A 16,144-nucleotide genomic window follows, 5' to 3' on the forward strand; every position below is an offset into this window, starting at 1 on the left:
TTTTCTTGGGAAATGGACTTGAGCTACAGAGGCTACTTGTATCACATGGACATGAAAATGCTCAAGGAAGATAAATAATTTCATTTTTTAATTAGAGCAAACTGTATTTTCTTAAAATGCTTTTCAATGTGTTGTAGAAAAATGGATTTGACTGGCTAGTCTTAAAGAGATGTATATTAACAGCAATTCTTAAGAGTTATAATTGGTTTATTGCTTGTCTTTAAAATGCTGGTTTAGAAGTGTATTAAAATATAGTGTAACATTTTACAACTCTTTTTTGTGTTGCTCTGGTCTTAAGACTGGTGTCTCATATAACAATCCATCTAATCATCATTGTGCATCTGTTTTCCAACAACTTTAAATGACTTTATAAACATTTTGAAATAAAATTTCTTAATTTACACATATAGTTATTAATTTGACCATGAGTGGAGACCTTTTGAAAAGATGTACTATCCATCAATTGAGTAAATATTTTCTTGATGAGGAAAAATTACATCCCCGATTGATGAATGCTTACTTTAGCAATTTTTCTCTAGTTCTTTACTGCTGATAATAAAGCTTTCATGAAAACAAACAAAAACTTACTCCGGAGTTTGTGAAAAATGAAAGACACTATCAAAGTCAAAGTATACACATTTTGATACCCTAGAGCAGGCTTCCAGGAACATTGTTTAAAGACAGAATTCAGAGATTAATTTGGACTAATAGACCTGAGCTTCTTTTAAAAATGCACATAGATCTAGAATAAATAACCTAGGCATGAATTTTTGAATTTGGAGAGATGAGGTGACTGATCTTTGCTCATGAAGCATTTGGGGTTTATCCTAGACTTTGTGTGTTGTCCTTAGAAAAGGGAAGGGAGAAGACATTAGGAAAGCTATGGGCACATAATTACAGGAATAGAGCACAAGGATTTGGGGAATTGGTTCATAAAAGGTAGGGAGGTAGAAAAATACACCTTGCCTAATTCGTTATTGCAAAAGGATAGGAAAAGAAAAAGAAAATAAAGATTCTTCCTCTCTCTTCCCAGGAACTAAGGCTCATGCTAATATTACTAAAAATAATTCTGGAAGCATACTAATTGGCATATGACTTTGTGATCTAATTGCAAAATTCAACCATTATTAAGAGCATTTTAAAATAAAGAATGCATTTTAAATTACCAATCTGTAGAACACACTGGATTTGTAAATTGAAAATAATGACAAGGTATTTCAGCATTTATGTCATGGTGATTTCTCAATTACCTAAGATAACTGGGGTACTACACCTTTAGAAAGTCAAAAAACTTAAAAACTCTCTGAAAAGGAGGAAGGAAGGAAGGAAGGAAGGAAGGAAGGAAGGAAGGAAGGGAGAATAATGTCAATTGAATTTCAATTTTTATATAAGGTCCATCCAAACGGAAACATTTGGTGTTTGGAAAATGGTATGGAGGCCCTACCTGGTTTTTCTCAGTAGCTAGAGCATCAGCCTGCTGACTGAAGGGTCCCAGGTTCGATTCTGGTCAAGGGCACATGCCTGGGTTGCGAGCTCCATTCTCAGTGGGGGGAGTGCAAGAGGCAGCCAACCAATGATTCTCTGTCATCATTGATGTTTCTCTCTCTTTCTCCTTCTCCCTTCCTCTCTGAAATCAATAAAAATAGACACACACACACAAAAAAAAATGGTATGGAGGAGGGGTGTGCCAGATATATATATATATATATATATATATATATATATATATATATATAGTTATTTTTATTGGAGGGCGATGTCTCCAACTGTTTGCATGGGCAATAAGCTGCCTCATAAGGAGATGCCTCTAATTACATGTAACAGTGCTCATTCACGGAACATGGAATAGGAGGAGGAGTTGCAAGAAGTTGTAAACCTTTTCCCAAAGATTGACTCCCTTCACTCGCTAAGGTCATTGAATTTAATGGAAACATCAATGCACATTGATGGGTTATTAGCTATGTAAATGTCATATTATCTCAGAGATGAGCAAAGTTGACCAAATAATGACTCTATTAGAAAGTACTTATCATTAGACATTTACACTTTGAGAAACTTGCCTCTATAAGTCTGAAAAGAGATAGTTAAACTGATCTTCCTAAGGTAGGAGAGTCATTTTTATTCTGTAGTGAAGTGCAGTGGTTTTGAATGGTTGTGAAATGTTCCCTGAACTCTGGCAGGAGTCATTTGCCCATAAGAAAGATGGATGCTTTAGGGTGTTTTTTAAATCTGCGTTTCTGCTTACAGTGAAGGATCCCATAATCATTGGGCCTTGGAGCAATTGAGAACACACTGCCTCTGTCGGCCTAACTACTGCCAACTGGCACGCAGATTCACCTTTCTAATTGATGCACAGCTTTCTTAATCACCTCTGAGTAGTCACGCTGATGTTTTCTGGCCGTTACTGTTAAAGTATCTAAAACTTAGCTCGTGGAATTAAGCAGATCTAGTATCCTACGGCTGCTTAGGTTCCACTTGAAAAAGCTCATCTGACTCTTCTGGAGTTATTTTGAAGAATATTAAACTAAGGATGATAAAATATTCATTATATATTCCTATTTTAATTTTAAAAGTTTGAAGGGAGTAGATATCCAATGTTTGATTTATGCTATTTGTATATGCTAAAATTAAGTAGCATAAAACTATACTCAGCATTTGTGGGGCATCGGAGAAGTATTTTACTCTAGTGACAACAGAAATATATCCATTAGGGGTTGTGTCTCCTCTTTTCTTACGTTGCCCTTATTTCTTTTATACCATCATGTTTTAAAACAGAAAGGAAATTATATGATACCAAGAAATCATAAAATTACAAATATATAGAGAGAACTGAAAAGTGCAACAAAATAACGCTTTTGTCCTAATTCTTCCCAAGCAAATATTTGTCAAGCCTCTAAGTGCCAAGTACGGTACTAGATCTCAGAGATAGGTCAATAGGTAAGACAGACAGTGCCTCTTTTCATGAAGCTGAGGTTCTAAAGGGCAAACAGCCATAAACCACAGAAGGAGACAAATAAGTAAGCATGTACATGTGTAAAGTAAGTGTGAGTTTGTATTGATTCTATGATGGAAGCCAAAGAGAACCAAGTATAGAGAATGGCAGAGGAGAAGTGAGGTCAGAAGTCACTTCTCTGAGATGATGATAATTAAACTGAAACTGAAGGATTAAAAAGAAGAAGGCTCATGGTGTTTCAAACCCATGGAAGAGCAGGTATAAAAACCCTGGAGCGGGAAAGAGACATATTCAAGAGGTTGATAGAATACCAGTGTTCTGGTACCATGGGGACAGCAGTACACTGGGCCTCTAATTTATACATATATATAAATGTAAACTTAAGAGAAAATATAGCAACATGTCAAAAGTGGTATAATTTATCTTTATATTTTCTATGATAAATGCAACCAATAAGCAAAAGGTTCTCTTCTTTTGAGCTCCATAATGCAATGCTTCTGGTTTCCCTTGTACACTTCTTGAAGCAGCAATATCTTCTTAGTGAGATTCTGTTTTTCTCTCCTTCTGGTTAACTCACTGTTGTCTTATCATTATTTACAATCTTTCTTGGCAATCAGTAATTCCTGACTCAGTTATCAACTCTATGCTGATTACCGCTAAATTACTATCCTCAATCCTGGCTTTTTTTTTTTTTTTTCTGAATTTGAGACATATATCCTACTGCACATTGCTATATGTATCTATATCTATATCTATATCTATATCTACCTATATTCCACAGGAATTTTAGGCTCCATATATCCCAAAATGATCTCATCACCTTTCTCAACTCAACCAGACAATTCATGCACCTTGTTTTGCCTTCCTATATATATGAATGGCTTATAAAAAAATCTATCCGGTTCCCCAAGCAACACTTAAGTGTTGCTCTTAATGTTTCTTCTCTCTAAAGTCAAGTCAAACAATATATCCAGTAGATATTAGTTCCTAAGTGTTCTTTAACTTCATCCCTTTTTAAAAATAAATTATTTTTTCATTGATTTCAGAGAGGAAGAGAGAGATAGAAACATCAATGAGAGAGAACCATTGATCAGCTGCCTCCTGCATGCCACCCACTGGGGTTGGAGCTGGCAACCCGGGCATGTGCCCTTGACTGGAATCAAACCTGGGACCCTTCAGTCCTCAGGCTGATGCTCTATCCGCTGAGCCAAACCAGCTGCTAGGGCCTCACCCCTTTTTTAAGCAGTACATTGCCCGGCTCTTTGACAAGGCTTACATAGCCCTTCAGCACACCCCTTTGCTGTCCTCTATGGCCTCATCTTCCCCCACTCTCTATTCTGCACTTCAACCAGACTGTTGTTCTGTATCTTTCCTCCTCCAGGCCTCCACATTTCTCTTCCTAGATTAATTCAGTATCTCCTCCTCCCATTGACCTGCATTCTCTTCCATGAGACTAAAGAGGACTCACTCGCAGGTCTCTAAGGCACACCAGTCCTCCTCTATCCGGGATCTGGTTGGATACTCTATATTTCAGGAGCAATGCAGACTTTCCCCAGGGAAGCGCTTATCGCACCCTGTTAAATAAGCACACTTCTTTGTCATCTTCTAAACTATATCAAACAATGTGAGAGCAGGGACATTTGTATCCCCAGTGCAAAGCAGAGTGCATACTGAGTGTGTGGGACATAGCGACTCTTAAAATATATTTACTAAAATAAGAACTGAATGTACAGTCCCTATGATATCCTAGGAACTGTGCTATCTGCAAAACAAAGAGAGATAAACAGTTTAAACCCTCAAATTACAAAGAAACTGGTTTCTACAATATATTGTAAAACGTGCAAAACAGGCATATGCAGAGTTCTGTGGCAATTTATTTTAGTGAATTAATAAACCTGTATGTAGCACTTTCTATGTATTAAACATAATCCTATTTACATGAATGACTATGAGGTAGCTATTAATGATGACACCCTTTGTAGATGTGTGTAAACTGAGACAAAGATAAATAATCTTCCCAATGACATGTTGTTAGTAATGCAAGGTGTGGCCAGAGGTAGCCTGGCTCCAGAATTTATTATCTCAGCTGCTATGCTGTGTGCCTCTCTCGGGGAAGGGGTCTCTACAACATAACAATTTAATAATGCAGGTGTTTTTTTTTCTAATAGAAAAGTATTGGATGATGAGGCTTCAGACCAATGTGGCCAAGAAAGACTTGCTCTATTTTACATGAGAAGGTCTTTGAGGTATCCCCTCAACCCTTAATAAGTATAGAATGTGCTTTTTAAAATCATTTTAGAAAAATCCACCAATAATGTACTATTTAAAAATCTCCTGAAATATGAATTATCATATGTTGCATTATGACATTTACTGCTATATATTCTACTTAAAAATATATACCTAATTTGATATATATCTATCTTATAAGTCCAAAAATACATGTGGTTGCCAACTGCTTCCATCAATATCAACTATTTTACATTTTTATACATTGCCAAACTGCTACCCTGCATTATTTATTGGCTACATTAAACATTATTGCAGTTACCTTGCTTGGTTATATAAATACATTAGAAATCCAGGCCTTTAAACAAAGTGCTGTAATGTAAGGGATTGGAACTGCCATCTGTGATGGGAGAAAGAAGAAAAAGTTATTTGTTTGCCAGCATGCATAATTAACAGTTCTACCTCAAAGGAATAAAAAACCCTATGTAGACAAATATCCAATTTTCTAAATAACATACAATTTGCATTGAAGGGAACGTAAGTTTATATACCTTAAAACAATTATTGGTACGTTTAATACATGCCAATATATTACAAATTTTAGCAGGAAAAAAAAAAGATAAGTAATGAAGTAAGGCTATTTATAAAGTCATGATCAATCAGTTAAAGTCATTGTTTATGAAGAAACCAGCTGTTCACTGGCATTTACAATTTGTGAACAAATGTTAATTGCTATCCAATCTGCCAGATTCTCTACTTTTACTAATTACTAATAAGTTACACATTCATATAAAGTTCACTTTCCCAAATCCAAGTTTACTTTCCCAAAACCATATAATATTAAACTCACTGAGCTGTATAGTCCTGGTAACAACGTGAAAAAATAAAATGTTTTGCATTCTATAAACTGACTAAAGAAGGCAAGCCATGTTTATTGTTTGTTTGTTTTGCATGGAAGAGATAGTTATTTGGTTATTTTAGTCAAATTATTTTTGAAGGTTCAAATTAACATATTCTCTTATACATGACATCTCCTTAATAAAGACATTTTTGTATTTTGGTAAGGAATCTCCACCATGGGCTATGGCACACAGATACTTTCTGGCTATAGCTATTAAAACGTATCTATATTTCTATTTTAAAGTCCCTAAGCAGCTGCTTACTGTGCTTAGTATTACAATTCATTTCTGCCACAGTATTTTTACACAAATGTCCTTGAAAAGCAAATTCAAATATTTAATATTTCTTGAAGTTTTATTCCTGAACCATTCAAGATTCCAACATTACATTTCAATTAGCTTTTGCATTGCTGGTTTGTTTCTTCCTTTAACCAGTGATTAGGCTGCCTTGACTGAATCAACCAGATGCTTATTCCAGATAAATGAAGCCTTTGTCTCATGGGCAGTAGACATTTGTCTGTGGAAAGTTAACATTAGGTACTGGGTAGAGCTACTTACACTCTCCTGTTGTCAGCAACACTCACATTCAGTTTTCTGTCTGAATAAGTGACATATAACCCCAGGCATATCCTCCTGTGGATCACAGCATCACCAAGATTGACTCCTTCATGAAAAGAAAAAAATTGGTTGCTCTTATTGCTAACCTAGAAATAGAGGGCAGAGGCTCTTTGTTTTGCTTCTCCCCTATGCTCAGATGTGTAAAAACTAACACTCAGTTTCTCAGATCACTTTTGAAGACCTATTCCATAGATCTTTTATCCCAGCTTGTAGATCAGTGATTCAATCTAAGATCATTCTTGTTAGTACATGATAAATGTATGCACATTGCCCTGGCCAGTGTTTCGGTGTTTCTAGAGCCTCGGCCTGTATACAGAAGGGTCTCAGGTTCAGTTCCCAGTCAAGGACACATACCTTGCAGGTTTGATCCCTACCCTGGTCAAGATGCAATCAATCCATGTGAATCTCACACTGATTTTTCTCTCTTTCTATCTCTCGCGTGCTCTCCTCCCCCTCTCCCTGCCTCCCTCCCTTCCACTCTAAGCCAAATTTGCAACATAAGCCAAACCTCCCAGATATGTTCAATTAATACTATTCTGGAACTTGAGGAAGAGAATCCCCCTTGTCCCCTATTTCGTTGAATTAAGCCAACAGACCTTGCGTAGGACTTCTCGTCTATTTTATTGATGAAGAGCATAAGCCTCAAAAACATTTTTAATTTACTTTATGTTTAATATCATATTTTAAGACATGTTTATATATCATTTGATATTCCAATGGCTAAATAATAGTCAATGTGTCAAGCCTCAGATTTTAAATTACCCATTTAAGGTCTCACTTTGCGTAAGTTGTGGAACTGATACTTAGGCCTATATCCATTCAGTTTTAACACTGATGTCCCTTTTGTCTGGCCAGGCTGCCATCTGATTTGTCACATGTACTCTTGGCCAGAGAGTATTTATAGATAGAGGAACAAAACTAAGGGTGGTAGTATGGCCAGTGAGATTGTGTAAATACGTAATTTGCAAGGAGTTACCAGCATGTACTTACATCATTGCAAGTAATGTGTGTGCTGTGATTCAGACTCAGACTGACAAAGCAGTCAGCATTTCTAACAGCACGATACCTCACTGCAACATACAAGTGAATGATATCTGAGGAAACATTTCCAGCAGATCAAGTATTTAGTAGGAGAGTGATGTTTCATAATGTACTTCTGAACTAGGAACATAGATATTTGGCCTAGGCTTCACTTTTATTATGTCAATGGTCAAATAATTAGGTGTAATGCAGTGTTCAATTGTATCAATCATTATTTTATTGATGTGCTTATGTACTCATTCATTTCTCTTTCAGGAAGCATTGCCATCATTGTGCCTCTGGTGCTCCTGGTGACTTTGATAACCACCTTAGTAATTGGGTTAGTGCTTTGTAAAAGAAAAAGAAGGTACGGTGCGATGTTCTAGACTAGCAGTTAACAAATAAATTGCACAGATAGTTACTGAAACAGATAATTTTTTTAATTCATTAAAACATAAATTATTTTAACTAAAATTCTGTTTTCAAACAATTTTATCCCTTTATTTCATTTTGAGTGGTTATAATTCAGACAACCCTTCTCCCATGTAATGTTGAGGAAATGTCTCTATTCATATATTCTAATAAAACTAACAAGGGGAAATATTAATTAAAACTTTAGTAGATTTTACATATGTGGTAGTTTTTCCTTGAAAACTCAAGAGTCTTTGAAAAGAATCGTATTATATTATGAAAGATTAGTAATGTAAATACAATGATACTGAATATGTATTATATATCAGAAATGGTTCATTTGTTTATTTTATATATTACTGGAAGTCTTATTTTAATATATATGAATATGCAGTTATAAAAATCCAGAAGGAGTGGGTTGTCTGTGGTTATCATCACAAACCAAGAGTGTGTGAGGCAGCTTTTGAATTATGTAAAAGAGGCTTTTTAGCCACGTGATTTTGGGGGATTGAAGGCGATTTATTTTAAATTTTTTATCATTTTTAAGGGATGATTTTCATTAAAAAAGGAAAAATCTAGAATTTTAAAAAGTAATTGATTAGTGAAAATTCAATTTCAACTAATGTGGAATTAGGTACTTAGGAGGGATATGTTCCAAGGGCATTTTTTATTACTCATTCTAACAAAAATAATAATAATAAGCTAAATAATTTGGAAAAATAGCATCACATTGTTATTTTTGTTCCTCTGTGACTTGATTTTGAATGAATATTTTTATGAACTTACCATAAGTGAATAAATCTATGAATATGATAGTTTGATAGTTTCATACACCATGATTGTGATATTTAAACTCATACTTAAACAATGTTCGCATAATCCAGGACAAAAACTATTAGAAGACAACCTATTATCAATGGAGGAATAAACGTAGAAATTGGCAATCCATCTTACAACATGTATGAGGTGGATCATGATCACAACGATGGAGGTCTTCTAGATCCCGGTTTTATGATAGATCCAACAAAGGTAAGATGATGGGCAATGACTACTGACACTCTTGACTCATACCTCTGCAAAAATGGTTCTAAATTTAACAGTGTTTCTTTTTTCTGAAGAAAGAAGTTTAGGATGTACTAAATGTTATTGTCTCTTCTAAAGAAAAAAAAAAATGAGATTGTGGACTGCGTTCACCTGAAGCGTGAAATTAGTACAACATGTTTTGGAAAATACATACTTATTTATTCACTTAATTTATAAACATGTAGTTTACTTAAAATAGCATCTTTCATTCAAATGTGTTGAGGTACCAGCACATCTAAATATACAGACTAGTGTAAAAGTACTGTCTGAAGTGCTTTTAATAATAAAAATACAGTACTTTATTGTCAAAATAAGTACTTCATTTCTAATAGTGATTAATTGTAGACTCATCTAAATATTTCCCATGGATTTGTTTATAATCAAATCACTTTTGAAAAATATTTTACTATGCACTGTAATGTACTTTGAGACATGTCATTGATATATATAGTTTAAATAGCTACAGTTTTTTTTTAAGTTTCTGTAAGCTTTTATTATTATATGTTCCTATTGGCACCTTTTAAGAGAAGTAAATGATACAATATCCAGATAAACTTGCAAAGATTCATTTCACTGTATTAGCTGAATATTTTGTATAATAATTATAGGATATTTTACTATGAATTAAGAACATCAATTTTATATGATGAATATTATTTTCTTAGTTTATTCATTAATTTGTTGAATATTTATTTTCTGATATGTAAAGGTACTATGTATAAAATATATCTTTGTATTACAAATAATCACAGTGATCAATCTGTTCCAAATAGTTTTACATTCAGAGCAACAGTTATTCTCAAAGAAGTTGAATTAAGTCCCATACATTTAAGCTAGTTCTGAATTCAAGGGTATTAAAGTCATTATTCCTAATTAAGAATAATTTTATAGTTAGTATTAATTAATTAAGTAACCAACTCCTACATTTGAAATTGTTCATGAATAAATCCTTATAATCTAAGTTTCACTGTTTGCTACTTCAAATTTAAAAAGTATATACACTGAGAACATTGTTATTTGATAATTTATCTATGAAGGATAAAGACATCATAAATAATAGATTTCTCATATTCTTTGAATTTTTCTTATAAATTAAAATATGGTACCTGTAAATATAATATGAACCAATGAGAACATATTAAAGCACACTTTTTATAAGAAGGAGAATTCTCATTTTTACCATTATTTTTCTTTCTTGTGATAGAATTAAGCCAATTTTGGACACTTAAGGAAACTAGCACTGCATTACAATGCTTTGACATATTCATGATATAAGCAACTATATATAAACTAGAGGTCTGGTGCACGGAATTCATGCACGGGTGCGGTCCCTAGGCCTGGCTGGCGATCGAAGTGCAAGCATCTGGCATGAAAAGGCAGGTCCCAGCTGACCTCGGGGCCCTTGGCAGCACCTGGGCCCCCGGGCCCCTGTGCGCCCCCCTCCACCTGAGTCATAGCTCCCGAGTCCCCACACGGAGATGTGGTGAGCACGGCCAGATGCTGTGGGCCAGGGCCCAGCATGGGCCTCTGGGCTGCCCAGCGGTGCTGCACGGAAGCAGAGTGGACCACACACTTTCTCCTGGCCGGCCTCACAGACTAGCTCCTGTGCAAACCCACAGGGATTCCAGCCAGACTGGCCCCTGTGGTCCCGGCGGCTGTGGCCCGGCTCACCCAGAGGAAGCCGCGCAAATGCGGGGTGGGCTCCTTGCGAGTGCCCAGCACATGAGCGCAGGGGCTTCCCCTGCATGTGAGCCCTGGTGTCCCAGGAGAGGGTACCAGGGGGAGTGAGAGCAAGCTTGGTGGACACCCCACATTCTCACTGCACCTCCATCCCCGTCATCCCGGCACCCAGGTAGTCAGTGAGAGGTCGCAGCGTATCACTGATGCCTGCCATGTTCCGTGCCGTCCCCTGGTGGTCAGCGTCTATAATAGCAAGCAGTCGAACTCCCAGTCTTCTGATCAAATTCCTGGTCAAACAACCGCCTGAGGGGACAATTTGCATATTAGCCTTTTATTATATAGGATTGCATTACATAAAGAAGATTTTGGTAGAAATCATTTATTGTTTTAAAAATAGATAAAATTTCTACTTAGTAATACCTAATAATCAAAAGAAATGAAATGGTTAATAAAGTTATTTTTAAAAGTCTTGCCTATGAAGGCAATCACAGTATAGTTTGAAGAGTTCAAAAAAGGAAAATTCGTATTTACCGATTTTATCTCAAAATTTATTCAATTCTTACTTAGATTGTTTTAAGTATCTTCTAAATAAGACCCTTGGGGTGGGGGTGGGGGGGATAAAGAGGTGATATTGACCTAAATTTATGTTTAAAATATTTTCCTGACACCCTTGACCTTGTCCCAAATGTTGTGATCATTCATTGTTGCTAGTTAAGATTTTTAAAATATGTACATTCATTAAAATGTTCATATTCTTCAAGTTTTCATCTAGTTTTTTTTCTTGAAGGTCACCAATAAATACTCTATTATGCATATGAGTGCATCAGATTGGCTAATTCTGCCCTTAGCCTCCAAGAAGTCTCAAGTCAGTACTCTTATATGAAGACTTAGTGAGCCAATTTAATTTCTAGTTAACGTGTTTTAGACTAACAGATTTCCAAAAATACAGATGTTTGTTTTATGCTATATTAAATTTGTTTTTTCTGTAAAAATATGCAGTAGTGATGAATCTTTAATTAGAAGATGTCTGATACTTGAGTGTCCAGAATGGGCTACTGTCAGGAATTTCCAAAGTGACCAAACCTGAAGTTAGGGAGGCTGGTGTATTTTTCACAGTGCTGCTAGCAAAGATGTGATTTCATTGCGGAGGATAAAATTAAGTTAATCTGGACATAATAGAAATGTCAACCTATGGATCAAATATTTAATATCAATAGTCCTTAAATTATTAAAGCTACCATGAGTACATTGTTCATGCCCCCGGGTTAAAAAAAATGTTTTACATGATTATTGTAGCAGCTGAAATGTGAAGTTGAAGAACATTTCAATTTCAAAATGGTGTTCAAGAGCATCTGATGACACATCTATATTTTAACTCTGGTGAAGTGAGAAAATTAAATGAGGACTCCATCGGAAAAAAAAAAAAAAAAAAAAAAAAAAAAAAAAATGTTTTATGTTATCCTTATGACTTAACATGAGTTTATGTCAATGAAAAGAGTTCCATATTAGATGAGAAACTAAAATTCTCTGTTTGCGTACAGGGCAGGTATATAGGGGGTGTGTCCAGTGCTTTCAAGCTTCCACATACAGCGCCACCCATCTACTTAAACTCTGATTTGAAAGGACCACTAACTGCTGGGGTGAGAGAAGCAAATTCATTATTTCATATCCATTCCATCATAGAACCTCTCACAATCAAAGACTATTACTAGATTTAGGTAGGGGCTTGCCTTTAATTGAGATTTTAATTAAGAAGAGATTTGAAAACAGTATTAAAATTGGGGCTGATGTTATGTATCCTGCCTATGAAAGATTACATGTAATACATGTTATCATTTCAGGCAAGCTATTAAGTAGAAATATTTGAAATATTTTTTCTTCTGAGTTTGAACATCTTATAGAACTTTAACAATAAACATGAGTCTGCTATTCTTAGAAATCTCTAGCTAGAGATTTAAACTGAATAATTTAAACTTAAATTTGTTTTCATACATTTCTTAAGATATTTTATTCAATATATACAAAGTTGATATCCAGTTAAATAAAAATATACTACAAACAAGGCCTCATCTTGAGAAATTAGAAATGGTTTAATAAAAGCATTCTCTTTTTTAATTAAGTAGCTAGCTTTTAGAGGAAAGTACTCTGTCTAAAGTCACATGGTTTATGTTAGAAGAGGGATAAAATAGGGTATCAAGTCTCCCATCAACTGTTTTTCATTATCATTTTTATCATGTTTGTCAACTGCATGGCTCAAAGATTATAATGTTTCTTTGCTGTAACTAAGAATTAATGTTCTGCTTTTGGAAAGACAAAGGAAACAAACAGAAAAAAACTAAAACACTAGGCAATGATTTCTTGAGTTAAGTTGCAATTAGTAAAATATGAACATTTGTATATCTTTTCCAAATGAAAGAGATCATTTCTGCAGGTTTTAATTCTACTTCAATATGCTCTAAATATCTGTGCAACCTAAGATGACTAGGTACTACTCAATGCCTTGAAAGAATACAAAAATATTTCCAGCGATAAGTGCATAGAGGTTGTTTGAAGCAAAAAATATTGTCTTTATTTTAAAATCTACTCCACCAATGTATTATATTTTTCTTTTTCTTTGTTTTCTTGCTTTTAACTTCTTATTGAAAAATTATCAGCACTGAGCAATTAGATGACTTTCTGTAAACACATTTTTCCTGTTGTTGCAATAGCAATAAGGAGGGAAAGCATATGGACTGGAAATAACACATTAGTTTCACGTTTTATGCTTTTAAGTAAAATGTCAGGGAATATAGAGTTCATAATGATTTCTTTGGGACTTTAATATTTATGTCAAAGCTCCCATTAGGTTCACAAGTTATCTGAAAAACATGCAATTATGATTTCATCTAATACCATGCTAAAGTCAACAAAAGCATATACACACAAATTAAATTACATTGAAATCATTACTATTTAATAAGTTAAAAGTATTGCGTATAAATGTTGTCAGCATTAAAAGACAGACATCCTAGAAAATAGCTAATTAATGTGGTGAACACTGTGAATAGAATTGTACTTATCTATTTTTTTCTCCTTCAGCCAACAAATTACTCCAATCCAGTGTATGCAAAACTATACATGGATGGGCCAAACTGTCGAAACTCCTTAGGAAGTGTTGACGAAAGGAAAGAACTGCTTCCAAAGAAAATAGAAATTGGAATAAGAGAGACAGTGGCATAATCAGCGATGCCTTTTATATGCTGTAAAAATGTATAAAATATAAGGATTACTTTTGTATGTTCCAACAGTATTATACTTGTTTTGGCATCAGCATTACCTCTTTCTTTATCTTTTCCCTGGTTAATTGTTTTCTGAGTTTTATTTTTTGCTGATGACCATTGATTGACCATTTGTATGGTATTTTTATGAAACAAGAACTGCACTACAGTACAATTTACAACAATGCTGCTGATATGACACCCCTTTGAATTTGTTAAAATTAAAAACAACATATTCCTTTGTAGTGTGAATATGAGCAATCTATTTTATATGAAATTTTTTGGTTCTACTTAATCCACAGAGTGAGTCTCTATACTTTTTCATTATGTGATTTGAAATCTGTAATACAATGTCATTTTACTTTTATGTTTCAATTGGTAAAAGAATGATTGAAAGGTCAACTCTCTTCTTTGCGCTCATTAAGATTGATTCCTACTTCTGAAAATATATAGCCCTCACAAGTTCAGCATCTCCTGCTTTGAAATTAGCCTTAGATTGCCAAGTGATAGATGAGAATTTTGAGGAAAATCTTTGAAAATATATAAAATGAATAATTTGCATGAACACATATGACTACATTTTCCAAAATTTAGTGAACTATATGAGATATACTAAACATATACACCCTGCAACCAATAGTTATATTTCGGTGGTAGAACATAGCAAAAATATAACGCAGAGTGGAAAAACCACATTGCTATGCGATAAGACCTTTTGTTCTCCCTCAGTCCTGAGGTATATAGCCAGCCTAGAGCACAACAGGGTATTGGTTGCTGACCTCTTAGAAATCTCTTCCCAACCATGTTCATTTTGTGGAAGAGTAACCCAACCCCTTCCCACACAGAACACTAAAGAATAATACATAAGCACACAAATTGATGACAGAATTTCAATTATGTGAATGCATTTTCTTTTCTAGGTCAAAAAGAAGAAGCAAAAGAGTCATTATGGTATAGAGTAATTGATAAATATTTTCAAGATACAGTATGACTAATTCATTATTTTCCCTATCAAAATTATATTCTTAAAGGACTTGCCCAGTTATAGGATAATTAATTATCTGCCCGTAATCAAAGGTGGAGGGAATAAATGCTGACCAGTTTCCCTGGTAGCCTGGTTTCTTTTTGTTATGCAAAAACACATGGACCCCATTCACTGGTTTGTTTGTTTTCAATTTTTAATTGAAACAAGTACGATTTATTTAAGTTGTATAAAAAAGGAGAACATTTTTATACAAATATCTTTAAAGGCACAAAAGATTTATTCACAAGGTATGGAGGGCTTTTTGTTCCTCTGATAGACATGACTGACTTTTAGCTGTCATAATGTATTAACCTAACAGATGAAATATGTTTGTGGTTGCTCTTATCCCTTTGTACAAGCATTAAAAAAAAACTGCTGTTTTATAAAGAGACTTTTTGTTGTACTATGTGCATGCATACTACCTATTTCTAAACTTTGCCATATTGAGGCCTTTATAAACTATTGATTTATGTAATACTAGTGCAATTTTGCTTGAACAATGTTATGCATATCATAAACTTTTTCAGGTTCTTGTTTAAGTACATTTTTTAAATTGAACAGTATTTTTCATTTTGGTTATAATAGTCATTTTGCCTATGTTTCTACAATGAAGTGTTAAATACTTTATAAAAAATTGTTGACTGACTTATTTAAATGAAATTCTACATATTTAAGTATGTGTGTTGGGTAGTTTTTAAAAATAAGAACATTCCTATCTCTGTGCATTTAATGTTCTTAGAAAATTATTTTAGTAAATAGGAGACATAATTTTTGTTATAGCCTTAGAACATATTATCTGGGGTCAGATTAATTTTATTACATCATTTTTAAAAGTACAGTAGAGAAGGCATTTTCCTTCTTCTTGAATCAGAAACATTTCCCCTTACTTTTTCCTTTTCTCCTGCCTCATATTGCTCATCAGAGACTTCATGTTTCAATAGAAAGAAAGATGGGATACTTACACAGTCGA

General features: G+C 34.3%; 1 protein-coding gene across 1 annotated transcript in view; it reads left to right on the plus strand.

Annotated features, from left to right (window-relative positions):
- Positions 1-15,726, plus strand: part of LRP1B (LDL receptor related protein 1B) — a 1,706,338-nt gene extending 1,690,612 nt beyond the window's left edge. The window contains exons 89-92 of the mRNA XM_070423500.1: positions 7,996-8,086; positions 9,015-9,159; positions 12,435-12,533; positions 13,972-15,726. Of these exons, the coding sequence (XP_070279601.1) occupies positions 7,996-8,086; positions 9,015-9,159; positions 12,435-12,533; positions 13,972-14,112 (476 nt within the window). The 3' untranslated portion in view covers positions 14,113-15,726. The remainder of the gene's footprint in view (positions 1-7,995; positions 8,087-9,014; positions 9,160-12,434; positions 12,534-13,971) is intronic.
- The last annotated feature ends 418 nt before the right edge of the window (positions 15,727-16,144 follow it).

The sequence above is a fragment of the Myotis yumanensis genome, unplaced genomic scaffold (assembly GCF_028538775.1).
Source record: "Myotis yumanensis isolate MYYU_CA2020_CCGP unplaced genomic scaffold, mMyoYum1.0.hap1 SCAF_8, whole genome shotgun sequence".
NCBI lineage: Eukaryota > Metazoa > Chordata > Mammalia > Chiroptera > Vespertilionidae > Myotis > Myotis yumanensis.